The sequence below is a fragment of the Hydra viridissima genome, unplaced genomic scaffold, assembly GCF_058129835.1.
Source record: "Hydra viridissima isolate aposymbiotic clone 2 unplaced genomic scaffold, HvirCarnegie_v1 scaffold_2, whole genome shotgun sequence".
Lineage (NCBI taxonomy): Eukaryota > Metazoa > Cnidaria > Hydrozoa > Anthoathecata > Hydridae > Hydra > Hydra viridissima.
This window is the reverse complement of record NW_028324301.1, coordinates 11,466,125-11,493,861: the sequence shown is the minus strand read 5'-3', so window position 1 is coordinate 11,493,861 and position 27,737 is coordinate 11,466,125. Positions and strand designations below refer to the sequence as shown.

Below are 27,737 nucleotides of genomic sequence, written 5' to 3'. Positions count from 1 at the left end.
CTTCAACTGTAATTAAATGTTTAACTCAACTTTTTACTTTATTTGGTATGCCAGCTTATATACATTCAGATCGAGGCACTTGCTTCATGTCTACAGAGCTCCGCAATTTTCTTAACTCTCAAGGTGTCAACCTAAGTAGAACTACTCCTTATAATCCTCAGGGCAATGGTCAATGTGAAAGATACAATGGCATAATTTGGAAAGGAATTTTACTTGCTCTTAAATCAAAGAATTTACCTACCATGAACTGGGAACATGTTTTACCCGATGTCCTTCATTCAATGCTACTCTACTAATGCTACACCTCACGAACGATTATTCGGATTCAGTCGACGTTCTTCTAATGGGCACTCTGTTCCTACATGGTTAACTAACTCGGGTCCTGTATTGCTTAAAAGGCATGCTCGACACTGCAAATATGAACCTCTTGTTGAAAAGGTTGATCTTTTAGAGGCTAATAGTAAATATTCTCATGTAAGAATGCCTGATGGGCGTGAAACCACTGTTGCTACAAGACATCTCGCACCAATGGCTGAGGAAATCAGTGATAATGATGGAAATAATAACTACAAAGATAACCAATGAATCTGATACAATCCCTTCACCTGAGCCTCTCCATTCCAAAAGATCTCAAAACTACAAAGATAACTCCAATGAATCTGATACAATCCCTTCATCTGAGCCTATCCATCCGAAAAGATCTCAGAACTTTTCTACTTCCTCCCCAACAAATCCTAAAGGAATTTCTATTGAAGAATCAATCCCTCTTTTGTAGTTATCTTGATTTCGTAAATAAAACTGTTCAACTAATAACCATAAATTCAATGCCATACCATATTCATCAAGTGTAAACATGTTTTCTTTAATTATTCCATTGTTCTTCTTAATTGTTTTTATCAAATTACTTGAAAATCTATTCACATATCCAGTTACCATTATGAGTCTGTTCAATGTGCGATACTTCTTAATGTCTATCAGAACACCAACATTACCACTACTCGTAGCCTCAACCATATTTACTCTACTCTCATTTATCCTATCACCCTTCAACTCAATCAGAGCTTCTTCCACATTCAAACTATTTTCACCATCAATCAATCCTACTTCAACCTCCTCCTAAAAGTTTAGGTCCAGATAACCAACTATCACTCAATAGCTTAAAACAAAACATACGAGTTGGAATATCTGCTGGATTCTCCAATCCTGCTACATGCCTCCATTTCTTCCTCTCAACCTCTTTCCTAATCACAATTACACGATTTTCCATCCAAGGTTTCCAAATTTTCTCCTTCCCTTTAACCCAATGCAAAGCCACTTCAGAATCTGTCCAACAACTAACATTACTAATAATTACTCGATTTTCTAATACTCGTTTCACTTCTCCTACTAATTTGCTCAACAGCAAACAACCCAACAGTTCTAATCTAGGAAAAGACAACTCTTTCAATGGCGCTACCTTTGTTTTGGCTGCCAAAAAAAATACTCTCACAGCAACAATCGTTTTAACTCTAAGAAAAACAACTGCACAATATATCTCTCTTGAGCTATCACAAAATCCATGTAACTCTGCCGAAATTATTCTCTCCTCTCCTCTAACAAGCGCAAATCTCTTTACTCTTAAAACATTCAACATTTCTCAACAATTCTTTCCACTTAAATTCAATCTCTCCACTCACACTCGCATCCCACTTCTTTTTATCTCTACACAAAATTTGAAAAATTGTTTTTAGTCTGGCTGTTATAGGCGAAACAATGCCTAATGGATCGTAAATTGATGCCGAAATTTTTAAGATATTCCTTTTTGTTGTTTTAAGTTCCCGTGACATTTTTATAAAGTCATTAAATTGGAAAATAAATTCATCATTTTTCGAGTCCCATTCAATTCCTAAAACTCCTTTATACTCATGATCACTTTTACCCAATTCTGTTTCTAAGTATTTACTATCATCAAGATTGCTTATTGAACTTTTTATTTTCTTATTTCTTATCATTTTCTCATTAAAATCAAAATAGTTTTGTAATTCTTCGCTGTTTGTTTTCCATTTCCTTAAATTGAAACCACCTTCAGACATGATTGTTTTAGACTTTTTATAAAATTCTTTACCCTTCGTTACACTTTCCGTTCCAGATGTGACATCATCAACGTATAAATCTTCAACGAATCTTTTTACAAACTTACCATTAGATTTTTCATATTTTTTTATGAGATGTCTTATTGTTCCGTTTAATAAAAAAGGGCTACTAGTCAGTCCAAATACTACTCTTAAGAACCTATAAACATTCAATTCTGAGTCCTGTTTTGCGTCCACGTTTTTATACCAGAGAAATCTTAAATAATCTTTATGCTCACTAGAAATTTCTACATTTAAGAAAGCTTGTTTGATATCTGCTAATATGGCAATATAATTTAATCGGAATCGCAGTAGCATATCAAATTTACCATTTGGCCCTGAATAAAGACAATTATTCAAAAACAACTGATTGTTAGAGCAGGAAGTATCAAATACTGCTTCTATCTCAGTAGTTTCCTTATCTTTTCTTACAACTGGCCTGTGTGCCAGGTAATGTGTTTTTCTTAATTCCTTAGCAATTTCATTCTCAGGAACTCTTTCAATAATTTTATTCATCTCGTATTCTTTAAAATGGCGTCATAATCACTTAACAAATTCTATCACTCAATTGCCTCTTTAACCTATTCAGTCTAATCGCACAAATTTTTAAGTTATCTGGTAAACAATCGTGATTTGGTTTAAAAGGAAGCTTAGTAAGATATCTCTCCTTTATATCTCTCAGCGTTATGCATAATATCATTTTCGAATTTATGTATCACACACTCATCAGTGGATTCCATTTTCTCCACACTCCAAAAATTAAGTTATTCACTTCTTAGTTCATCAATCTCACTGCGCACATCTTCCACACTCCCTATTAAATTAGCATCAATGCGTAAATTCATTATTACTTTCTTATTAACATTATTTACAGAAGGCATTGGGCCACTTAACACCCATCCTAGAATAGAGGAAGAAGCTACAGGACAGCCCTCAACCCTTCTAATAACCTTACCTGTCATAAATTTATGGTTCAAATTACACCCTACCAATAAGTCAATAGGAAAATCTTTGGAACCATCATCATAATCAGCTAGAATTAACTTTGAAATATGAGGGTAATTTTTACACGCTCGAGATGTCTCTTGCCTCTGCAAAGGACTACAAATAACTGGCACACACAGAGCCTCGACATACACATACAAACTTGCATTTCTTACCTTAAGTTGAACAACATCGAGCTTTTTAACTCTGGAATTATTAAATTGACCGAATGTTTTTATTATTATAGCTTCTTGCTTTATAGTTTTTAATTTCAATCTTGCACATACATTTATGGTAACATAAGACCCTAGAAAGTGAGATAGTAGTATTGGCGTACATAGTACAGAATCTTTATAAATTTCGTTAAGAGTTTTTTTACCACGAAAATTCACTTTGTCTTCTAGATGTAAAGGTCAAATGCTGGTTTACATTTACAGGCACACAATCGCTTAGTTACATCAAGTTAGAGATGTGAATACAAATTTTGAGCAAAAAAGATGCTTTGCGCGTATAAATTGACCATTACACACGTATTCTTGCACTATTTTCATAAGAGGTATTTGACTCCTAAGATTTGTATTTTTTAATTCAAGTTTAAAACTCTTGTTCCAAAAGTTATAAGTGCAAATGGAAAACTTGTGATGTCACATTGACTCACAAAGTGACTTCGAACTACTTGTGGTAGATGGCCATAAAATCAAATCCTAATTAGGGCCTCCATAAATATCATAAATATCATTAAATACTTGGTTTGGTTTTTGTATTTTTATGTGGCGTAATTAATTATCATTTCATTTTTAAATCATTTAAAGAATTTTAATTAAATTTGTAAAAAAAACTTTACAGTTTTTAATTATATTTTTTTTTAAAGATAAATCAGTATAAAGAAAATAAAAGCCATCATAAAACTTCTAATAATTATTATATTTATAATAGTTTAGAATTTGGATGGTCAATCCAAATTTTAAAAGTAAGGATGAAAAGAGATGCAACTTTTTTCTTTGGGTAGTTAATAAAAACTATTCTATATTATTTCCTAATGAATTTTCTTTTTAAAAAAATCATATTAGATATCGAATGAATCGTTGTTTGACAATAACTGAAACTTTTATGAAGACGTTGCTCAAGCTTCGTGAATATCGTTACATTGTGGATAATTAATAAAATCAAATTGTTGTTTTTCTTAGAATCAGCAACCTTTGTAAGTAAAAAGATTCTAAAAGCTGTTTTCAATATTATTAAACTACTTTGAGATTAACGAAGAAGATTGAGATTAATGAGGAACAGCGAACTTATTAGTTTCAGATTAAAACTTTTAATGAAAGTACTTCGCATTTTTTAATCGATCTCTTGAAAGAATAATTTGCTCAACAAAAAAGTTTATAACAGATTGCTTTTTAACATTCTCTAAGATACTTCGCTCATGCCATGACTTGTTTTCAGAAGTTTAATACTCCGACATTTCGTACTTGGTCCTTTTTAGTCAAGTTAACGTTCTCTATATTTGATGGCCTCCAAAACACCTTTCAGGATGCTATCAAACATACCATCAGTTGGTATAAGAGCATCCTCTTCCTTTACATCACCCGATAATTTTTGCTCATTTTGTTGTAAATTATATGTTTTTTGATTCTCATCAGAGTATATATTTTCTTGTTCATCTTCAGAAAAAAGATTTTCTAAAAAAGAAATCATATTTACTGGAAAAAGGCTGATGTGGGCCAATTTTCCGAAAATTAGAGAGGCAGGCTCTTTAGTAAAAGTCTCATCGTGATAATTAAATGGAGTATCGGGTTTGCCATCAGCATTTTCCTTCAAGTTGTAAGCTGATTTTGAGTCACTAATCAATGGTTGTGCTTGTGCTGGGTTTTTTTCAACATTTTTTCTTTTGCTTACGCAAACTTCTGACTCAAACAACAAAAATAAACTAAGATAAAAACAAAAAAAAATAAAGAAAAAAAATCTCTCTGGCTAACATTAAACGTAAAAGTAATGTAAGAATATAAAAGAGAAATATAAAAAGTATTACCGTAATAATATGAAAATGTAATAATATAATATAGAAACATCAATATAAATATAAAGTAATATAATATCAATATAACAGTTAAGTAATATAAAAATATAACTATGTAAAAACAGAATAAAATAATAAAAACAGAAAGAAATATTGCCGATTTTGACTTTGTCGATATATTAACCACGATTGATCGATTATAAGTTCTTAAAAGTATTGTTCTTATATTTGTTAAAAAATAAAAATAACTATAAAAAATTTGTATTATTTTGATAGTTTACTACTTTATTATATTTTGTTTCCATAAAAAAAACAAAAACTTTACTTACTTTTGTTTCTCGCATGTGAGACCAGGTAGACACAGACACTTATTGGGTAACCCGCTCATGAGTTCTTGTAGGTGTGAATTTTTTGTAAAGAATTCAAAAGGATCTTTCGCACAATCTTGTCCTTCGCGAAGATACGGTTGGCATATTCCATCGCCATAATTGTTTAAAGCACAACAATGATCAATATTGCAATCACCTAACTCTTCACAAGGGTCTCCTTGCTTTCCTAAAAGATTTAGTTGACAAATCTAAACATAATACATTTTATTACAAAGATACAAACAGACACAGTATAGACGTCTTCTACTTAAACAAACCTTTTCTTCTCTTACACATTTTATCTGTCCTATCACATTCGTATCCGTTGCAACACTGATCGTTAGTAAAGCAATGAAGTTTCTCTTCACCGCATGATCGACAAGTATACGATGATTTGTCGCAATAAAAAGTTGAATTACAGTCGACATCATTGACACATACAACCTTTCATTTAAAAATACAAAGAAACAATCTACAGTTGTTAAAAACACATTTGAATGGGATTTTTCAAGGATGTTTTTGTGCATTTACCTCAGGTTCATCTCGTTTCTTGACTAAATGACTGCTTTTCTGGGCTTCTAAACTTTTATTGATGGCTTTGTTAATTCCAAATACTGCTCTATAAGTCATATTTCCAAAACTCTCTTTGTCTTTTCCTTCAATGAATGCTTTTTCATTTTCGTATCTTTGAAAACTGTTTTTGTAGCCAACGAAAGAAGTATTTTTATGCTCTCCATTACTTGTGTGGATTTCTATAATGCTTTTTATGTTTCGAAACAGCCTATCCTCGATGTCGTCATCGACTGAATCATGTTCCAGTATATTGACTGGAATTGAGTTCGAGTACGAAATAAAAAAAACAAGCACAAAAAAATAAAACATTTTGAAAACTTTTATAACTTAAACGTTCAACATATTTTACGCATCGTTAGTTTCGCGCGAGCTTTTAAAGCACGCAAGATCTCTCTAGAATAAACTTTAGTATTAGTATCTCTTTGCAGCAGATAGAAATGTGCATCATTATTCGGATTAATTCGGTCGAAGAAAGGCGAGGTTAAAAAAAATCTCAAAATCAAGATTGTCATTTTATAACATTTTACTTTTAGTTCTCGCCTAACTTTTTATTTAGCGATAACTGCATTTCGAATGGATTTTATTGATAAAGATGGTTTGTTTTCATATACATAACTATAAGCAGTACTCACTGCAAAAATAAATAACTAAACAAATCAATAAATTCAGTATATCCGTTACACTTTTTGATAAAATTGATTTGTAATTCAAAATAAAGCGATCTTTCAGTGGGGAAAGCATTTCTGCCTACAGAAAGGTGTTCCACTTTTTTTAGACCTGTAAATCCTGTTAATAAAGACCTGCAAAGAATATTTCTGGGAAAATTTTCTACCATTTGGTAAAAGTTTTTTTTAAAAAAGATCTTGTTTAAAAGTTTCTTTTCCCCAAAAATTTGAGTAACTAGTAAGCAAAGCATGATGCTTGAATATTTCAAAAATCACACTTTTGGGATTACTGTGTATCACGTTTTTCCAAAATTTTAAAACTTTCTTCTCTTTAATTTTTTTATATAATTTCATGTTCCATTTTAAATAAAAACACTCAAGTGCCGAATGTTAAAGAAACTTGATCATAATTAAATGTTGTACACTTTGGTATTAGCATTATCTACATGTACTTATATTTGTACAGGTTTCATCCTTAAGAATATAAATTTTTTGTCATTAGACAACACCTGATATGCTATTGTTAGGTCACCAGGAAATACAAACGTTGTGTAACAGTTTTTCCCCCTACCCCCTTCTTTCTCCTCCAAATGAACAAAAAAAAATTTTTAAATACCACTATAGTAAAAAAATCTGAATTAAAAACTAATAAAAAATTAGCAACAAAAAGTATTCTGGGAGTGTTCCATTTTTTTAACAACTTGATTGTGATTTTATGAAAGCATTTCACTAATTTCGATATAAGTAGCCATTATTATTTAAGTTTACTTTTCTATATGCTTTACATATTTTTCTCGTGAATGCTTATTAAAATAATTTTAACTAATATAATGAATACAAAAAACAAAAAATGATTACTAAAAAGATATCAACTATTCAATATCTAGGTACTCGTAAATTCAATTGCGGCAAATTAAATTTCTGCCACACTTTAATGATAAATTACGAGTCAGAAAAAATCGACAGATTTTTGCGCTCAGTTTCATTAATGCTTATCTGCTTTAGACGACATTTTATTTTTGAAATGGGTCCCTCATGCCCACGTCTGTTGCGTTTTATTTATGCTGCAAAAGTTGCGAAATACAGTTCGATTAGATTATTTTTTAAACATATTTCTTAGTCATGAATGTTCAATAAACTATAATTGGGAAGTAATGTTCCACAAATTTAGAGTACGTACAAGAAGGTAAAAAGAAAAAAGAGAAAAGATGAAAATTCAAGTTCATGATTAGTAATTAAATGATGATTAGTTTGTGACTAAAAACAACGAGTATTACAAAGCTGATAAAAAGAGACTAGAAAAAATGAATTGTCAATTGACTTATCCGTCTTAATGATTTATAACAATCTATTTATAACCATTGACTATTTTATAAAAAAAAAAAAAAATTACAAAAGACTAAATAAGCACAATAGCATTACATTGTTAAACACGATTAAAATATTTAGATAAGCAATGTTACAACAAAAACTTTACAGCAAAATTTCAAAGCATTTAATTGAAAGGTTTGAACGTATTATATTTCCTTACTAACAGCTTTAAACGTTTCGAGTCTTTAATCTGATGTATATTTAAACTGCATTTTATTTTCAATATATAAATATATACATACATATATGTATACATATTAAAAGTTACATTTGACATAATTCAAAAATGGTGCCTTTGACAAATAGATGGTGAATAGCTTTGTAAATTCTAACAGACTATTTAGCTTTTTGTTCATGCCTTTTTGTTCAACAATGATGCAATAACATTTAACTAAAATAGATTTTAGTTTTTGAGCTGTGTAACTCCGGGTCACATGATTGGATGAGTCTTTTCGTCATAAGTAAGATTTTTATTTGAAAATCTTTCAAAAATTATGGATTGTTGACGAGGAGAAAAAATTATGGATTGTTGACGAGGAGAAGAAAAAAAAGAAATACTCCGTTAGGGGTATAACTTTACTGAGTTTCGGTAACAACTTCCTTCTTTAAATAATTGGCTAATTTAATCAGTTTCAAAATGTATCAAGTGGAATCATTCAGTGATATCATTCAGAAACAAAGATTCAATTATAGGATTAACAATCGAATACTAAGGGATGACAAATTTATGTCAAGATAAAGTGGCCTAATATTATTTAACAATATTTATAAAATAATTATTATTGTCATCAATTATTAACATTCTTGGACTTAATCACTTTTTTTGCTACAGGTTTTCGATAAACGTAATAGCTCAAAATATTTATAGAAATACATTGAAACCTGAGTCACCCGCACAAAAAAACAAGCTCTTAAAATAATCTGTGACAAATACTAAAGTAATCAGGTTTCCTGTGACCCGCAATAAAAAGGGACCTAATTTTTTTCAACTGAAAAAGTCAACCTATGAAAACTCACACCCAAAAAATGTTTCTGGCGAGTTTTGTTTTCTTTCTTGAACTGGTTTTTTTAACAAACTCCATCGAAGGTGGGTCGTCTTATATTTGTTAGTTCTTCGCTATCAATAATTTTTTGGAGGTCGATAGTAGTTAATATTTTACTTTGTACCAACCGTTGTTTTGATATATATATATATATATATATATATATATATATATATATATATATATATATATATATATATATATATATATATATATATAAGCATATATATATATATAAGCATATATATATATATATAAGCATATATATTATAAATTTATTTTAGAAAGTACAAAAAATCACAAAATTGTAGCATATTGGGGACAGAATGCAGTCTACAACAAATTGAAGTCAAAAGAGTTTTGGGAGAAAGACCTTTTAGAATTCTGCTCTTACAATTATGACTCGATTATCTTGTCTTTTCTAAACAATTTCTTTGATGAAAAAAATAAAGGTTTTTAAAGCAATAAGACGTTAAATAATCTATTTTTTAAACTTATTTTTACTATTATTGTTTCATTATAAACATCATAAATATAAAACGAAAAATACAATTTAATTTCTTTTCTTCAGATAAAATGCCTGGTTTAAATTTTGCTTTTCATTGCGAAACTCCTGCAAACGCTGATTATAAGACCTTATTTCGATGCCAAGGGATTGAGGCTGGAATAAAAGAATGTCAAAAGCGCGGTAAAAAAATCTTAATATCACTTGGTGGGGCGGTCGGAAATGTTGGATTTAATAGTGAGACCGATGCACAGCTGTTTGCTTATAGAGTTTATCATTTGTTTCTAGAAGGATCGGATTTACAATCTTTGAGACCCTTCGGAAGGTATATATAAATACCACCGTTAAAATATCTAGTTATAAAAACAGCATTGGCTGAAACGAAAAATTTTGTTTCCCGTTTCAACCAAAAACATCATTTTATGCCGTTCCAATAAGAAGCTTGTCAATAGATGGTAGTTTTTATAAACAAACTTTTTATAAACATTTCATATTTAATTGATATTTTGAAACATTTTTTAGTGCTGTCTTAAATGGCATCGATCTGGATATTGAAAGTGGCGACTATAAATACTATACGCTATTTGTAAACGAATTAAGAAGGCTGGAGAAAACTGGCTCGCAAAAAATTCTCATCTGTGCCGCTCCACAATGTCCTTATCCAGACTAGTAAGCCTTTTATTAGTTTTAGATAACAGCCTAATATTCATTTCCAAGAAAACAATTCATGAAATTTTTATTTCAATAAGTTTTAGTATAAGGAATCCATACCAGTTTTTTCGATGTAATAAATTTTTCAGCAGATTTGCGGATAGTGAGTCAATTCGTTGCAAAAATATTTTATAATATCAATTAGTATTTAAACTAAATACTCTTTCATTTGTCAATTTTTCTTCTTATAAATTAACACGCGTATAAACGACGACTTAAGATTTTTTGAAACACTTTTCTATTAAGTTTTTCTAAAACCTTATTAAATGATAAATTAATCAAAGTTAACAACGAAAAAAATGTCTTCCAGTTTATTGGGACCAACTGCTGGCCGTTTGCTCGAAGATATCCCAAACCTTATTGACGAAATATATGTACAATTTTATAATAACTGGTGCAATACAGGAAATACGGTGGTATTTGATGATCATATGTTAAAATGGCTCAATTACTCCCGGAAAAACAATGGGCCTAAAGTTTATATCGGAGTACCAGCAGATGTTAAAGCTTCCGGAAATCCTCAACACTATAGAAATCCACAGGAACTTGCAGTTATATACAATGTAAGTAAACAGTTATGCTTTGATATCGATTAATACTAGTATAATAAGTGTTTTTCTATAAAATTATTCTTGTTGGTATGGAAATTGTAAATAGTTAATACTAAGTGTTTTTTACTTTAGTAAAATAGTTAAAAATATAATATTATAAGTTAATTTGACTTAAAATGAGGTTTTGTATATATAGAAATATCGAGAAGAACCTTTATTCGGAGGCATCATGTTCTGGGATGCTTCATTCGATCAGAACAATGTAATTGACGGTAAGCATTTCAGCGAACATATCGCTGATTTTTTTAGTCTCTCCTACGATTTTACAACAGTTTCAGAACCAATTTCTACATTAAAAATTGCCACCGAAGTAAATCCTGTTGACCAGACTTCGACCTAGTTATAATATTTTATTGATTCTCTGACAAGTACAAATAAAAAATTTATTAAACCATGTTGTTGTATAAAAATATATTGTTATTGTGTTGATTTAAATTTCTTTTTTGATTTTCATTTTTTTAAAGTCGAGTTCCAATAATAATAATAAAAAAAATCATTTTAGTGTGAATTTAATTCCGATGCATCCTTTAAGTCTAAAAAGATTCTCGCCACTTTAAATTTTGATTTGTTTCAAACAACTGAATTACAAATAAAATGTCACAATAACAAAAAAAATATTTTGTAATATAAAAAATATTTTCGTTTTTTACTAAACTGAAAAGTTCACGATTATATAAAAAAAATCTTCACATAATGAAAGTTTGTTTTATTCTTTACATGTGCTTTACATTTTCAACATCTTTTTGCCAACATACGAACGGGTAAACTCTTTTTACTTCCCAAAAGTGCGGATGCTTCCGATAAAAGTATATTTTCTATTCCACCCCCTCAGCTCCCTAAAGCTCTGAGTAAAATTTAAGAAATTATAACTTAAACCTTACTTCTTAAAGTAAATAGCGCTTTCCCATTAAAATTTATATCTAGCTATAAATAGGGTTTAAACTTCAGCATATAAACCATTGAAATTGTGTAAAAACTAAATTTATTGTTTAAAAAACCGTTTTCATAGGTTTTCGAAAAGGTGAGAGAAAAGATCTATTATTCTCTTTTTTTTTTTTTTTGTAATTGTCGGTTAATGCCTGAAAAGAAAGATTTTTTGTTAAGTACTTAAGGGATAATACTTGCTAAATCAGATTTTCGTTAATAAAAGCTATGCACACAAATATGCAAAATTTACTCCTGAGAGTTGTTTGGGTTCTTTGTTACTTTGAGAGCTGCATTAATTTATATTTTTAAACTCAATTCAAGATATTCCTATCGATTTGAAAATTGAAGGTTTCTTTTATTCATAAATTTTGAAAACCATAATTTGGTTCAAATAAAATTTTGGTTGCAAATCATCAATACTTGCTAATTACATGTTATGCTTCTTAAACTTCGCTGTAAATAAACAAGTTTAAAGAAATGCAAACATAAAGTCGAGCATTAAGTATTTATATGACTTCACAGTTATATGTTAAATACAGTAATGCGATCTCTTTACCTTGCCAGCAGTGGCGCCGCTGTCATGTTTCCAGCGGCGCCCCTGACATTTGATGCTTTTTAAAATAATAAATTGTCGAGGTCGACATTTTTTAAACTTAACCGTTGATAAGTAAATTTGTAAGAAAATTCTGTGTTAAAAAACTTTATAACTAACATTTAAAATAAATCAAGATTTAAGTTGTTTATATATATATATATATATATATATATATATATATATATATATATATATATATATATATATATATATATATATATATATATATATATATATATATATATATATATATATATATATATATATATATAAACAACTTAAATCTTGATTTATCTTAAATTTGTTAAATAAAAAATTATTGTTTCGTTTTATCACCAATCATTACTTTAATGTTGCTATTGATGCCTAAAGCTCCTTTTAGTCCGTACAAGTATATTAAGGATATATGCTATATCTTAATGCTCGTTTTTTCTGCATTTCCTCTTCTAGCAGCAAATAATCATGGACAAATTAGTCAAATATTTTTAGTTTTAGTAGTTTTCAAGTTCTCTTAATAAAAATGATTATTGTAGACTGTAAATATAATTTTTCTGGTTGATACAAACATATTTCCTAAAAGTTATTAATTTGAGCTATCAGTTTTAAACTTCAGCTCACCAATGCTTTTCTATGTTTTTCTTTATATAGCAAAAAAAAAAAAAAGAAAAAAAAAAGAAATAATGATAATGATAACTATCGTGTTTTTATTTAATGTAATAACCAAATGTATCTTACAACAAGTATATATTTGATTACTAGCAATAAAGCCAACTAAATCAATGTAAGCTTATTGTGATAATCAAACTACTCCCTATTTAAAGGAAAATAGAGATATTAAAGTACAAAGTTAAAATTTCTACTTTATGAAAAAAATATATTATCTAAAAAATGTAGCTTGAGATACTTAACTTATTTGCAACAATTATGAATGTTATAAACCTCTTTGTAATGGTGATCTGCATAAAAGTTAATGTTAAGGTTTATGCATCATACCAAATACCAAATATATAATTTTTTTGTTGTTGTTGTTTTTTTAAATAAGAAATGATTAAGTAGGTTTTTTCATGTGAAAATGTCTAAACAAACAAAACAAAATGAAAACATTAAACACCAATGCTAAATTATAATATAACAATAATAATTTAGAATAGAATAAGCTTTATATTAAATATTATCATTATTACTTCTTTTTTTTTTTTTACTTTTTTATAGTATTCTAGGTGTTATTATTTCAGTTTTAGTATACCATTAAATAATTTAAATGGGGCAGCATCTGTCTGAACCTGCAACAGCAAAGACAACATCTATGTCATCTAATTCTTATTATCAGTGTGCTTCATCATCCATGCAAGGCTGGCGTATAAGTATCTTTCTACTCAAATATATTTAGTCAAAAGTTCTTTTTGGGAAAATAATCAACAATTAAATTGTATTAAACTTAAATTTAAAACATTAGCACCAGCAAAACTGCAGCTCTGTTGTGTGCAAAATAGAGTAGGAATTGTAATGATACCAGCCAATAAATAATTTATTACTTAATAATTTTGTTAAACTTTACTGATGAAAAGGAAACTTTTTATCAGTAAAGTTTAACAAAAGAAGATTAAGAACTTTTTGTGATAAGGAAAAAAGTTTCCTTTTTTTTTTCAGTTTTTCTTTCAAAATGATTTTAGAAATATGATAATTTTCCTTTTATTGTTTATTTGTAAAAAGATCAATATTGCTTTCTTAAACAACCTTAAGATATGGAGGATGCTCATACAAGTATTCTTTCTATGAAAGAGGATAAAGAAGCTGCCTTTTTTGCAGTTTTTGATGGTCATGGAGGTTAGAAAGTTTACTTTTATTTTCATTTCATCATAATAGAAATATTTATAACATTTAACTCTTAAAAATCTACTTGAGAAAATAAAGATTAATAACATATTTAATTTAATGTCTAATGCTTTCTCTAAGATATATAATGCTTTTCAAGCTTTATTATACATATATCTTGCTAGATTTCAAATTCTCAAAAAATAAAGACACTTTTTGAAACTCATTTATTCAGAGGGTAATGTTTTTCTCTGGATTTTATAGATTTGTAAAGCCTTTTGTGAATTATATACTCTTTTTTATTTAACTACTTTAATCATCCAAAAATGTTTTACTTGCATTAAATCATTGTTTTGCTAAAAAAAAATTTAATAACTTGCTCCATCATCTCTTTAAATAAAAGTTAACTCAGTTATCTGTATATTTGATTACAACTGTCTAATTTTTTTTTTTAAATGGAAGTGTGATAGTGATCACAAATTAATTAGCTTCAAAGATTTTTCTTACTTTTAAATAACAAAAAAAAAAAACAAAAAAAAAAACATGAAGTTCAACCAAGCAAAGAATGAAAAGAACCTTGCGAAAGTGATATTAAACTTTTTTGAGTTTGAAGAACTCAAACAGGCATTCCAGTTAAAAAATTATTCAGTGTTAATCTACTTTGCAAGTTTTCTGTCATTGGTTTTTTTGTTCTTCCAGAGTTAGAAGTGCTTCAAGCTGAGTTTTATACCACTAACCAATAATTAACAAGGATGAAGCAGGAGTTTTAAAAATTTTAGCAGATTTAACAGCTGTTGTCTGAGAAATCCAGACAAAATAGGCTAAGGCTTGGAAATCATGTCTTGATTTTCAAATGTTTTCTACAAAACAATGAAGGTTGGAACTTGCTCAAATAGTTTTTGAAAATTCTTATATATTCAGATCAATTGGGCCCTGAATTTCTTCACATGGAATTAAATTGCTACTTTGTGGGGCAAATTTAACAGTATGAATATGATAGAACCTACTATCTTAAAAAGTACAACTAATTTGAGTTTTGGTGAATTCATGGTTTTGATGTTTATTAAAGAACAAAGAAACTAGTTAATAATAAATAAATAAAAAAAAAACTAACTTAGAGTTATTCTTAACATTTTAAATAGTTACAAATAGTTACAAATGGTTTGGTTAAAACAAGAAGCTAAATATAGCAAAACAAAAGAAGAAAAAATTTTAAAAAAGAATCAAAAAATAAAATAAAATGAAGCAAAGAAAACAGAAAAGAAGCACAGAAAAGAATTGTTATTTAACTGGAATGTAATGGAAGTGACAAGTAAATTAAAAAATTTTTGTTGGATGATGTTATGTGTATTTTAATTGTCAAAGTTTCTTAATGTTAGCTCAGTAAAGCTGCTTCTAGAACTTCTGTAGGCTTGTTATCAATTGACCCTATATGTATGTTTTCAGATACTAGAAGCAGTATATATAAGGAAACCAATTAGCTTTCACCAACATTATGGATATCTCCAAAGCACATTGTGCACAAAAATTGATTTTTAGAGGGTTACTCCTTCATAGCCCCTTGCTTGCACATGATTTTTTTTTCATGAGATCAAAGTAAATGCTATTTGCCTTTAAAAAATTCTATAGAAAACTATTTGCCCTACAAAGTAGCAATTTTATTCCATGTGACAAATTTCAGAGCCCAATTAATCTGAATATATCAAAATGGATAAGAATTTTCAAAAACTATTTGAACAAATGCCAACCTTCATTGTTTTGTAGAAAACATTTGAAAATCAAGACAAGATTTCCAAGTCATAGTCTATTTTGCCTGGATTTCTTAGACAATGGCTGTTAAATCTGTTAAAATTTTCAAAACTCATGTTTCATCTTTGTTATCTCTTTACTCTTTTTAAACTCATATTTTTAAAAGATATCTTATAATTGAATACTTAACTGGGAATGAGGCACATGCTTTAATAAAATTGTAAGAAAATATGTTATTGCAGAACAGATAAGTTTGCTAGTCAAATTTTTTTTCCTTTGATTAGATTGTCACATTTATCAGAAAGCACAAGTATGTACACAAAATCTTACTTAAAATGTGAAACCAGAGCTTATCTGTCTAATACTGAATTAATGCTTGTAATATATATGATTATCACATGATGTTACAATTTTTTGCTGTTGCAATTTAGTTAATTGGAACTGTATTATTGTAATTGTATTCAGTTACAAATACCAGTAGGCTTCAATTATAGTGCAGAAGAAATCTTATATATAAGCATATATGTTTATTTAAACACTTAAACACTCTACACAATATATATATATATATATATATATATATATATATATATATATATATATATATATATATATATATATATATATATATATATATATATGTCAAGTGTTTAAATAGATACTTAAAAGATTAAAGATTATTTAGTATATGAATTGTTTCAAAAACTTCATAAAAATTAGGAAAAAGGAAAGCATGACCACTTTTTAAAAAAAAAAAACTCCTATAAAAATTTAATATTTCTGTAGAATTCTATAGAATTTTTGGTATTTCATCTAGCGGTAGTTCTATATTTTATGCTAAAATATGAAATTTGGAATTAATTGTGTTTTCTACCCAATATTTAATTGTTATAGGTTCACAGGCTGCTGTTTATTGTGGAGAAAACCTCCATAAATGTATCTTAGGAACTGAAGAATACAGTAAGTTCTTTCAAACACTACTTTTGTTCTTTTGAATAAAGTATATTGATATTTGTTACATTTAAAAGAATAAAACATAAATATTTTACATTATGTAATATAATTAAAAAAAGTACTTTGAAAAAAACTGAATTCTATTTTATATTTAAAGAATTTTACAAAATTAAATCAAGGGAGGTGTCTATTTGATAAACTAGGTAGTCTAAATTGTTCAATGGTTTGAAAAATTGTATGGCTATACAGGTAGCTAAAGAAAATATGGCTGATAAAAGTGTATTCAATTTTATGTAAAAACTTTCTTTTCTGAAACAATTTTATCATTCTATGATGAAACAAAAGTAAAAAGTCCTTGAAGATTTTAATTTGATGTTGATTTAATATGATGTCAGCACATTATGGGTATAACTGCTGCATTAGTTCAACATCAAATTTGATTTCATTTTAAAGTATAATAAATTTATTCAGAACTAGTTATTGAAATGAAGTTAACAAAGTTATTTTTTATTCAGAAGAATATAAAAAAGAAATCTTTTATTTTTGTTTGTTTTTTTTTTTACTGAGGTAAGTTTATTGCATTTAAGCATACTATTGAAATTTCATCTATGATAGCCTTCAATAAATGCACCCTACATTATTCCTCAATAAATTATTCCTCAATACATTATTCCTCGCTAATTAGCTACAACTATCTTCAATAATTATCTAAATTTATTATCAGTAAAATTGTAATCAGCTAGTAAATGTTTTGTGCAAATTCTTAATCAGTTTTCTTAAATAAACTTTTAGGCAGCGTTGAAAAAAATTTTATTTTTTTGGCAAAAAAAAAAGAATGTTTTTTTGAATGTTTTTTTTTTTTTGGTTAGATTGTTAAGATTGTTAGAAGTTAAAAAAAAAAGTAAAAAACATTTATTATAAACATGTTAAGTAATAAATAAATGTGCATGTGTAAATATATATTTCATAATTATTAATCAGTATTAAGTTGTTTTTTTTAACAATAACTAAAAGTTTAAAATCAAAAATTAAACATGGTTACATAAATCAACAACTTAACATAGTTGATTAATTTTATAAAAAAGGATTTTACAAATAACTGTGTAACTTTATTATTACACTATATATTATATTGTTATACTTTAACAGCCTACTGTAGTTCGTCAATATTTGTCAATAAATCATCACCTAATATATTATATATAAAGAGAATTTTTGCAGCTTTTTCAACTACCAACTTATTTCTGGGTTTTGAGTGAATCAGTTTAAAGACCGAAAAAATTCTTTCTTCTCCTGCACTAGAAACTGGTGCATTTAACAATTTTTTGATATCCATTTTTATGTCCAGATCTAATGATTTATTAGATTTCCATTTCTAATACATTTTTAAATCAGATTCTAAGCATCTATGTTGCTGCACTAATGGTTAACAAATTGCAGTAGTATGCACTTTTACTGCACTGCATTAATGCCAGTACTTGACAAATTTTCTATAGAAATAGGTTTTATCAAATGGTGCAGTCTTAGATTTCAATTTTAGTATTATTGGTTCTAAATTCTTAAATTCTTTATCTGCAAAATTAATTGGAGCTTTATCTTCATATTCAAAAAGATTTGAACCAAAGTATTAAAGGTCTAAAGTGTTTAGCAGGAAATGAGCTTTACTGACAGTCTGAAGGTATCTATTTTGAGTTTTTTTTGTTGTTGTTGGGTAGAAATGAAAAATTATTATTGCCTCTTTAAGAATTTAAATAGTTTCCCTTTTTTTTGTTTGATTTCTTTGCAATTCATCAAGAGCTATTGCAACTAGTTTAAATATTTTCTATAAATAGTCAGCGTTTTGCAGGCCACATACTTTTCTAACACTATTGGAAGTCTTTTTTTTTTTAAAGATTGTGAATATGATTATTCAGTTATCTACATATTTTAAAAGCGAGTCACATACTGAATCACATTATTTTTCAGTAGGAGTATCAATTTTGTTCCTTCCATATGAAGATCGTTTGCTTAAAGATTTAAAATATGGGCAGCATATCAATAATTGATAATTTCATCTCCTTTAGATGACAGTTTTTGCTGAATTACCTTAATGTTTGCTGATTGTCACATAGCTTTTCATTATGCATCCAAATTAACATTTCACATTGTTTATTGTTCCTCTTACATGTTATGCAAGATGCTCACCATTATATGAATGAGCAGAAGTATGCTGTATACGCATATATGTATAAGTATACGTTAATGAGCAGAAGTATTGCCTCTACTAAAATATTTTATATCTTTTACACAGACAAACTATTGTTTCATTATGCACATTGCACCAACCATCTAAAGATATTGCTACAGTTTTCCCATTTAACATCTTGGATTTTTTAATACCTTCCACATAAATCTTGTCTAATATTTCTCCTTTAAGATGAAGCATTCTTTCTCTTTCAGGAATAGTCGGTCTTGTATATTTTAACCAAAAACTGTCAGATGTTGCTATATTTTTTCACATTGTTTGATAATACCATTTATAGGTTTTATTAGGAAATTTGTTTTTTTTTTTAATTTGGTTTGAATCAACATTTTAAAAAATGGTTTAAACCATTTGGTTTAGACTTGCTAACTCTCCTTTAAAAAATGGTAAAATCTTTAATTCTTTGTAAATTTTAATTTGATGCCTCATTTAGAGAAATTTTAAATATAAAATTTGAAATTAAGAAACATTGACGGTATTCATGAATTAGTTTTAACTATTCAACTGTATAACATCATAAAAGGGCACCATATAATGTAATTTGCTTACCTTTTCAAAATAGAAGGAAGTATATGTTCAAAGGAAGTAAGAATAATAGCGTAGTGATTAAAACTTTGTTTTTTGTTGTCATGCTTACAGTAGAACTTTTATATTTTAAATCTTATTTAGAGCTAGGAAATTATGTGAGCGCATTAAAATCTGGTTTCCTACGTTGTGATAATGATATGCAATTAGGTGAGGCTTTGATTTTTTTGAAAGCTTTAATATTATAAATATTTTGCTATTTTAAGACATCTTGGGTTTTTTTACTTTGCCATAAATAAGTTTTAGTATAAAAACTAATAATTCTTTACAAAGAATATTTTCTAATAAAAGTTAACATTTTCTGTAGTATTAAAAATCAATCAAAACTGTGGTAAATATACATACTTGTCATTTAAATGCATTTTATTGCAAGTTTTTAACTTGAGAAAAATTCATAGTAATAATAGGTATATTTAGATTAAAAATATTCTTTGTATCATCAGTTAAGATCCCTCATGACCTTGACCTCAACTTTCTTACATGAGATCCCTCGTTAATTTAACCTTTATCTATTTAAAAGAGATACATTGTTACTATTCTTCACCTTTACTTTTTTTAATTGAGACGCACTTTGGATAGATGCTTTTATGTTCATCTTTTGTTTCAAAAGCTTACCTTGAATCACTCTTTGCACTGTTCAATCCCTTCAATTCCACACATCATCATGTTTTGAAATGCTTAATTAAGAATTTAATAGATGCTTTATAAAAACTCATGCAACTTTTTTTTACAATTTTTTTCCATCACCACCGCATATTGTGTTAGCAACTGAAAGGAGACTGAATTTGATTTAAGAACCCACAATTTAATTAACTTAATACTTTTGGTGACTGGAAATTTATTGAGTAGAGTTCTTTATTTAAATGACAATCCTTTTCAGCTTAGTCATTTGCATATAAAAGAAAAATATTTTGTTGTAATAATATTTATATAAAAGTATAATAGGAAATAATGTTTATATAAAAGTATAAAAGTATATAGTAGTAAGTTATATGTAAGTATATATGTAGTATGTAAGTAGTACGTAATAGGAAATGGCATATGTAATAGAAAAAAGAATCTCTTTTTCTAATACTTTTGAATACTTTTTAGATTCTAAAATAGAATCATCTGGTGCTGCTGCTGTTTGTGTTCTCATCAAAAACAAAACTATATATTGTGTAAGTTTAATATAACATTATTTTTCAGGGTTAAACTGAGCATTTGTGATTGATTTAAATATTATGGTTTTAGAGCATGGTCATTTGCTTATCTAGAAACTTAGGGAAAGGTAAGTTATTTATCCTTTCAGTAAATTAAAGGTATTCAAAGATTCTCAAGCATATGGCTAAATAAATACAAAAGCAATGAAATGAAAAAAAAGTATGAGGTTATTAAGTTCTAAACAGATGATTGCTTTACCTTTGCTTTATAAAAGTAAGAAAACTAGTATAAAAAAATTAAGCTACCAAATAATACTACTATAATATTTTATATAATATTTTTTCTTTTACATATTTTAAAAGCTTAATAAAACAATATAGAATTTATATCAACACTTGAAGCAACATTAATCTTGCAGCAACACTAACCTTAGGCTATTTCATTTTCTTTTTTTTTTTTTGTTGGCTACTTTAAGTTTTTCTTGAATTAATGAAAAACAGGTTTGATTTTCAAAATGCTTGCTACTAATGGAGTATATTCATAAAGCTTCAGAAAAAATGTAAAAAAAGTTCAATTTAACATGCATGCTATAGTTCAAAATGGTTCATGGGTTTTTACAAAAAGTTGATCTTGCCTCAAATTTTTCCAACTAAGATTGTTCCATTCTTTGCTATCTTTAATTTAAAACTTTGCATATTGAATGATTTTTTTTACATTACTGATGTATAATTTAAAAATTTTTATATTACACATTATGTTATGCATACCACACAGATCTCATTTATACCATACTGATGTTGTGAAAAAATCATAAAGCTATTTGCCTTTTCACCACAAAACTTACTCAAATTAAGATAATATTGGGCTGGTTTCTATATCTTGTAAAAACATTAATATCAGGATGACTGTTAATATTTTAACTTTTGACATAATTTATTTTAAAAATTTCAAATATTGATGAGAATAGTATATGATGATTTTTGCAAAATAATTCCTTTAGGCTAATTGTGGTGATTCCCGAGCTGTTGCATCATTAGGTGGTGTAGCTCAAGAACTATCGTTTGATCATAAGCCTAGTGATGAAGGTATCATTATTTTATACTTTAATGCATATCACAAATTATCATATACTTTAATGTGTATCATAATATCATAGGTAATGATAATTGGACATGGTTTCTTCATTTATTTTTTGGCCAGATAAATTGAAAAAGTAACATCTGAGGCATCACTGTTTATAGGATATCCTGAAAATTAATCTTCGTTATCTAACTAGTGAGCATGAAAAATTTATTCATCTAAATAAATGAAAACAGATTTATTTAGAAGTACATAGATATTAATAGCTGCCATATTTTAAGAAGGGCAAAAAGTCAAGACATTTCTTTATTTATCTCTACAGTACATAAGGTACTGCAGATCTTGAAAAATTATAAGCTATTAGATGTTTTATTGTGACATATTATTTGTCTCTAATTTTTTTTCAGTCAAAAGTTGTATGCTTAGCAATAATGTTGTATGCTTAGCAATATTAATAAAATACCACAATATTGTGTAATGAGCTTTCAAGAGTAATTTTGTTTTTAGCATAAAGTTTTTTAGATCAAGTTACTTTTTCCTTTGGTATGAAAACTTTGGTAACACTAAATAATGAGTCCAGGAAAATTTTGACTGGGAAAAAATGGCAGTAGAATTAAAACTTCAATCAACTGAATTTGAATTTAGGAGAATCCCAAGAAGAAACCATGGATAAAAGATCTACTTCTGAAAAAAGAGTACTGGATTAAATAAGTATTTTATACAGCAATTGATTATGTCAATGTCTTACATAACAAATTTAAAGTGCTCTAGTTTCAAGAATATTGGAACTGGAATATTGGAACAAATTACATTTGAATAAAAGAGTTCAGCGTTTAATGGACAAATTTCAAATGAGCTGTGAACTTGTTTTAGAATTATTATGTTTTTTAAGGGTATGTGTTAGTTACAATACTGAAGTTTTAATTCCACCACAAGCAACATTTTTTGATGCCTAAAGATTTTTTAAGATTAAAAACTTAAACTTTAAAGATTATACAGAGTTGACTGACTAACAGTTGAACACAAGAAAACATAAACTATAAAATTACCAGAAAAATATCTATTTCCCCCTGCTGTTGTAAATAGATCTTTTTTCTGGTTATGATGGACACTCCTGTAGTAATTGCTAACAAACCTTAAAGAACAAGAAAGTGAAATATTTGATCATAGAGTTTTAAAAAAAAAGATGCATTAATTTAAGTTATATTTTGCAGTTTCAAAAAAAAGTATGGTTTTGTTTATGATAAATGATAACAATTTCTTTATTTAAATTTCATTCAAGCTATCTTTAAATCTTTTAAAAGAATTCTAAGAGATTTGAAATTCTGAAAAAATACAGTTGATATGTAAATCATCAGATAACTTAGTTGACATCACCTTTCAGTTTAATTTTCTCCAAATTCTTAGATGAATCAAAAAGGATAACCGCAGCCGGTGGTTGGGTGGAATTCAACAGAGTAAATGGTATATCTTTAATATTTCTTTTGATTAGTCATTGATTTTGAGAAAGATTTTTTTTAATTTAAGTACACTTAGGAAAACTTTAACTTGAACAGATAATCTTCTCTTGTAGTTGCATGATCACAAATCATGCAAATATAAGAAAAGATTTTCCACTTTAAAAAGGTATTATACATTACTTTTTGTTGGTTTTCACTTGGAGACCAAGAACTTCAAATGCAGAGACAAATAAAGCAAGAAGACCATAAAGAACTTTTTTCAAATAATGATCATTTTACTGTTACTAGTCAAACTTCTTCATTTGTTCAATTAGGTTTGATTGTTCATTGGTTCAATTAGGATGCGACATGTGTTATTTGTGTTTCATGTTTTCTGTATTTTGTTGCACTATTGTTCTGAGACGCAAGTTATTTTTGTAAATAGGCTATAGTTTCTCAATTAAATTGGATTGAGGGGATAGAATTATCTAGAAAGTAGGACAGTTCTGCACCCAGAATTGCTAAGGTCTTTGCACCCCTAGCAATCGATTCTCTCTGTATTGAGCAGAAATGACTAGAGATAGAGTTTGTTGTTTTTCATTTGATTCAATCAAATTAACTTAGGGTATTTTTGAAAGAGAGTTGCATGGAAAATAAGAAAAATGATTTCGCATGATGTTTCTTTATTTTGTAGGCAATCTTGCATTATCAAGAGCTATGGGTGATTTTGTGTTTAAAAGGAATGCTAAAAAGCCTCCTGAGGAACAAATAGTAACTGGTAATTTCTAGAAGAGCATTTTTTCAAATGTTTTTTTTGATGAGAAAGTTTGATAGCATTCAGTTCTTAAGGCACAATAATTCTAGAAATAGTGAGGCTTTATTTAATATAGAGAATTGTTGCATATAGTTTTTTGAAACTCTATTAAAATATGATGCAAATAGCTTGAGATAAATTCTATTTCTCGAAAAACCTCCTTATTAAAGCTTATCCTGATGTCATTGTGCAAGAACTAGTTCCGGATCATGAATTCATTGTTTTGGCTTGTGATGGTAGGTTGTTTTTTCTACTTAAAATTCGACATAAAGAAAACTAATCTCATAAACTAAAATGTATATAACATATGTAAAATATAAAATAAAATGTACATCTTTTTCTGGTGAGTTTTGTGCCACTTTTTTAAACCCTCTATTAAAATTCTGGAACATCTTTATGATTTTGTAACATTTTTTCCCTTGAGTATTCGACGTAAGTTTTAACAAATTTTCTTTAAGTCCTTTTAACCTTAATAACCTATTTTCTGTTTTCTTCTTTTTTACTCTTAATTGTGGTTTCATTATTTTCTTTGCAGTTTTCCAGTTAATGACCATTAAAAGAAAATTCAAGGGACATCCTAAAGTTGAATTACCCGCTAAATTGATTAAAATTAAAACTACAGAAGTTATATTATTAAAATTGAAATGGACAAGGTTTTATTAAAAAGTAGGTTTTATAAATGATCTGAAACACAACGATACAGACGTTTATCAGATATAAATAATTTTCTTGATAATATTTTTTTTACGTCTGAATAAAACTTAACCTTTTCCCAGACGAGTGCTTAAGGAATTACAAAACACACGAGATTTCAAGCGTTAATCGCTTTTAATAGTTTTAGTAACTTAAGTAGATGATATCGATAAAGTATTTCATTCTAAATGTTTTTGTTTTTGTTTTTTTTTTACAGTTGCATATGATTTCCTTTGTTTCTTAAACGATTTCTTAGTTCAAATATTTTTGTATCATAGTTTTTATTTAAAAGTAGTACCATTTTTCTTAACATAATACCGATGTTTCGAAGGTATATGGGATGTAATGTCAAGACAAGAAGTTGTGGACTTTATTCGATGTCGTTTAGCTAATCGCGAATCTCCAGATAAGGTAGATTTTTATGTGTGCATTAAGGGAATTGAATTTAGCAGTTTTTTTCCTTTTTTTCTTTTTTTTTTTTTTTAAAGTAACATTTTTGCCTAAAATGTTTTAAATTTTGTTTAAAAGTTTCAATTTACGCAAAAGTATATACGATCGATTTTATTGATATTTGTAATACATATATAAATATACATCGATAGGCTAGCGCACAAATGTCTATTTACAAGCTCATTTTTTAGTCTGAAACTTTTCCTTTCAACAGTTGTTACTTAGACGAAAGGTCTTTTTTATTTTATTATCTTCCTAAATTAAATTTCTGTTAAAAAACTGAGAAAATTAAAATAAGTTTTTAATTAATACGTTTGTGCACTTTAATGATGAGGTATTCATCATGTCATTATAATCATCAAGATACTTGATCATAACAACATGAATGCCTTATCGTTTCCGTTTTGTATAAAAACGAAAGCGCATTATTAGAAAACAAATAAATGGCGTGATATAAATTAGCATATAAAATGAATCCTTTACATTCAATAAACCTGAAATATTTTGAATATTTTAAGTTGATTACTAAAGTGAAGCTAATTATTAGCTTCGTTCGTCGTCGGAAAAGTTCGCTTATTTTCGTTTGTTATCTTACTGGCGCCGACTTAAGTATGTCTAGATCGCCTTGATGGAGTGTTTGACGTATCGTTTAATAATATACGTACTTTCTGCGGTACAAAGTTTTATAAAAAATTTAACGTCAAACTAGCTTATCTCCTATGGAGCTTGCATAGGAAATAAGCAACAATTATTTTCAGCTCCAGAAAATTTCGCGAACGAAACTCAGTTTTCAAACTCAATTCATTAGATAATGATGTAAAAATAGTTTTTAATTCTAATTTTTTAAATATTAGTTTTGTTTTGTTGCTTATTTCTATTATTCGTCTTATTAAAAAAATACCTTGTAATAATTTAGATCGTTGAAAAACTACTCGATCACTGCCTGGCTCCTGATTGTCAGATGGGAGGAATAGGCTGCGATAATATGACAGCTACACTTGTTTGTTTCCTTAGCGAACAATCTTTAGATTTGTTAAGTGCCAAATGCTCTCAACCTGCTAAAAAAGTTCCTTTTCAGGACTCTAATCATATTATCCCTGATGAAAAAGAAAACGATGACGGAGATAGTATCGAATTAACTTGAGCAAAACTTATTTTTAGGGAGATATTCCAGATTTTTTACTTACGATCACAATTCTTGTGTAGTTTTTAGTTAACGTATTTTGATGACAAATATCTTTCTATTCTCTGTTGCTGTATCCTCTATTGCCTAGCTTACTCGATGAGAGTATTCAAAAAGTGTATTTTCTTTGCGTCGGGACTTTAGTGTGCGTGTGTTTTTTCTATCTACGAATAATGAAATATAGTCATGTTTTTAATTCAAACACATTTCTTTAAAAGGTTCTCCTTTATATTTTACTTTTTAACGTTTGCATTTTTTTAACAAGTAAACTGAGTTCTCTTTTCTTTTTTTTTTTTTTTTTGGTTTTGATATTTTAAGCAGTTATGAGTTTTGATATTTTATTAAATAGCCAAGTCGAAAATAGAAATCCTCATAAGTTTATATTTTGTCTATTTTGAGTGTTTTTATTTCTTAGTGATGTATAAAATTTTTACAAAAAAATCTCCATTTTTCTAAATTTTTTTTTGGTGTCCATCATTAGCTTAATTGTTTTGAAAGTCTTCAAGCAGTCTTTTGATCCTAACTCTACATTGGGAATGAAATGAAAAATGAAAAAGTAAAAAAGTAATAGTGATTACAAATAATAATTTCAGTCAGTACCGAAAAATATTCATTTACTTTTCTGTTTTCTTCAGAGGTTTTATATTTTCAAGAGTGCTTTTCGTTGTCATGGCAGCATGATGGATAACAAGAAAACTGGTATTAACGACAAAATTTGCAAATCTAAAAAAAAATTATTTTTTTTTTTAAATTTTAGATTAAGGTAAAGATTTGCTCTCATAGAAATCTCTTTCTTTGTAAATGGTAATGTTAAAATCTCTCTTTGTAAATTGACGGTAATGTTAAAATATTAACTTGAAATCTGTTTGTATTACGTCATTTTCGAATAGTAACTGAGATGCATGAAGTAACACATGTGCTCCAAATTAACAATGTGCTAAAAATATGAAAATCAGACGGGGAAAAGTTTTACCGAACTTCAAAATTCTTATATAAGAATTAACAAAATTTATTTAACTTAACAAATTTGAATCTTAGTTTACAGAACGCAAAAAAAAGGCCATCCAGTGGCATAATTACTTATGTATGTATATATATAAAAAAAAATC

General features: G+C 27.8%; 3 protein-coding genes across 5 annotated transcripts; 2 read left to right on the top strand and 1 right to left on the bottom strand.

Annotated features, from left to right (window-relative positions):
- Nucleotides 1-4,127: 4,127 nt before the first annotated feature.
- On the bottom strand, nucleotides 4,128-7,310 carry LOC145185781 (uncharacterized). Of its 2 annotated transcripts, none has more exons than XM_090078963.1 (4): nucleotides 6,012-7,310; nucleotides 5,759-5,924; nucleotides 5,442-5,667; nucleotides 4,128-5,022 (listed from the first exon to the last, which is right to left on the bottom strand). In XM_090078963.1, exons 1-4 carry the CDS (start codon nucleotides 6,360-6,362, stop codon nucleotides 4,584-4,586), a joined length of 1,182 nt encoding a protein of 393 aa, XP_089935089.1. In that variant the 5' UTR covers nucleotides 6,363-7,310; the 3' UTR covers nucleotides 4,128-4,583. The 2 variants fall into 2 exon arrangements, with proteins under 2 accessions (XP_089935089.1, XP_089935090.1); XM_090078964.1 differs by having other exon boundaries at nucleotides 4,128-4,999; nucleotides 6,012-6,430.
- Nucleotides 7,311-9,107: 1,797 nt separating this feature from the next.
- LOC145190504 (uncharacterized) lies at nucleotides 9,108-11,702 on the top strand. The gene is made up of 6 exons (XM_090078972.1): nucleotides 9,108-9,176; nucleotides 9,417-9,584; nucleotides 9,704-9,962; nucleotides 10,160-10,306; nucleotides 10,659-10,911; nucleotides 11,096-11,702. Exons 1-6 carry the CDS (start codon nucleotides 9,116-9,118, stop codon nucleotides 11,297-11,299), a joined length of 1,092 nt encoding a protein of 363 aa, XP_089935098.1. The 5' UTR covers nucleotides 9,108-9,115; the 3' UTR covers nucleotides 11,300-11,702.
- Nucleotides 11,703-13,691: 1,989 nt separating this feature from the next.
- Nucleotides 13,692-27,085, top strand: LOC145183223 (putative protein phosphatase 2C T23F11.1). Of its 2 annotated transcripts, XM_090078973.1 has the most exons (11): nucleotides 13,692-13,845; nucleotides 14,225-14,308; nucleotides 16,940-17,005; nucleotides 19,911-19,976; nucleotides 20,919-20,986; nucleotides 21,970-22,054; nucleotides 23,457-23,513; nucleotides 24,183-24,266; nucleotides 24,473-24,538; nucleotides 25,327-25,406; nucleotides 26,362-27,085. In XM_090078973.1, the coding sequence occupies exons 1-11, from the start codon at nucleotides 13,743-13,745 to the stop codon at nucleotides 26,587-26,589; spliced, it is 987 nt and encodes a 328-aa protein (XP_089935099.1). In that variant the 5' UTR covers nucleotides 13,692-13,742; the 3' UTR covers nucleotides 26,590-27,085. The 2 variants fall into 2 exon arrangements, 1 of the variants encoding a protein (XP_089935099.1); XR_016449858.1 differs by lacking the exons at nucleotides 24,473-24,538; nucleotides 25,327-25,406; nucleotides 26,362-27,085 and adding an exon at nucleotides 21,060-21,096.
- Nucleotides 27,086-27,737: the final 652 nt, after the last annotated feature.

Excerpts from the sequence above, each read along its gene's own strand:
- LOC145185781 (XM_090078963.1), bottom strand. The coding sequence starts at position 6,362 with ATGTTTTATTTTTTTGTGCTTGTTTTTTTTATTTCGTACTCGAACTCA. Across the intron at positions 5,925-6,011 it reads AGAAACGAGATGAACCTGAG|GTTGTATGTGTCAATGATGT; the intron begins GTAAATGCACAA and ends TTTAAATGAAAG. Across the intron at positions 5,668-5,758 it reads AATGTGTAAGAGAAGAAAAG|GAAAGCAAGGAGACCCTTGT; the intron begins GTTTGTTTAAGT and ends TAAATCTTTTAG.
- LOC145190504 (XM_090078972.1), top strand. The coding sequence starts at position 9,116 with ATGTTTCTGGCGAGTTTTGTTTTCTTTCTTGAACTGGTTTTTTTAACA. Across the intron at positions 9,177-9,416 it reads TTTAACAAACTCCATCGAAG|AAAGTACAAAAAATCACAAA; the intron begins GTGGGTCGTCTT and ends AATTTATTTTAG. Across the intron at positions 9,963-10,159 it reads TCTTTGAGACCCTTCGGAAG|TGCTGTCTTAAATGGCATCG; the intron begins GTATATATAAAT and ends AACATTTTTTAG.
- LOC145183223 (XM_090078973.1), top strand. The coding sequence starts at position 13,743 with ATGGGGCAGCATCTGTCTGAACCTGCAACAGCAAAGACAACATCTATG. Across the intron at positions 17,006-19,910 it reads CTTAGGAACTGAAGAATACA|AGCTAGGAAATTATGTGAGC; the intron begins GTAAGTTCTTTC and ends AATCTTATTTAG. Across the intron at positions 24,539-25,326 it reads CATTGTTTTGGCTTGTGATG|GTATATGGGATGTAATGTCA; the intron begins GTAGGTTGTTTT and ends GATGTTTCGAAG.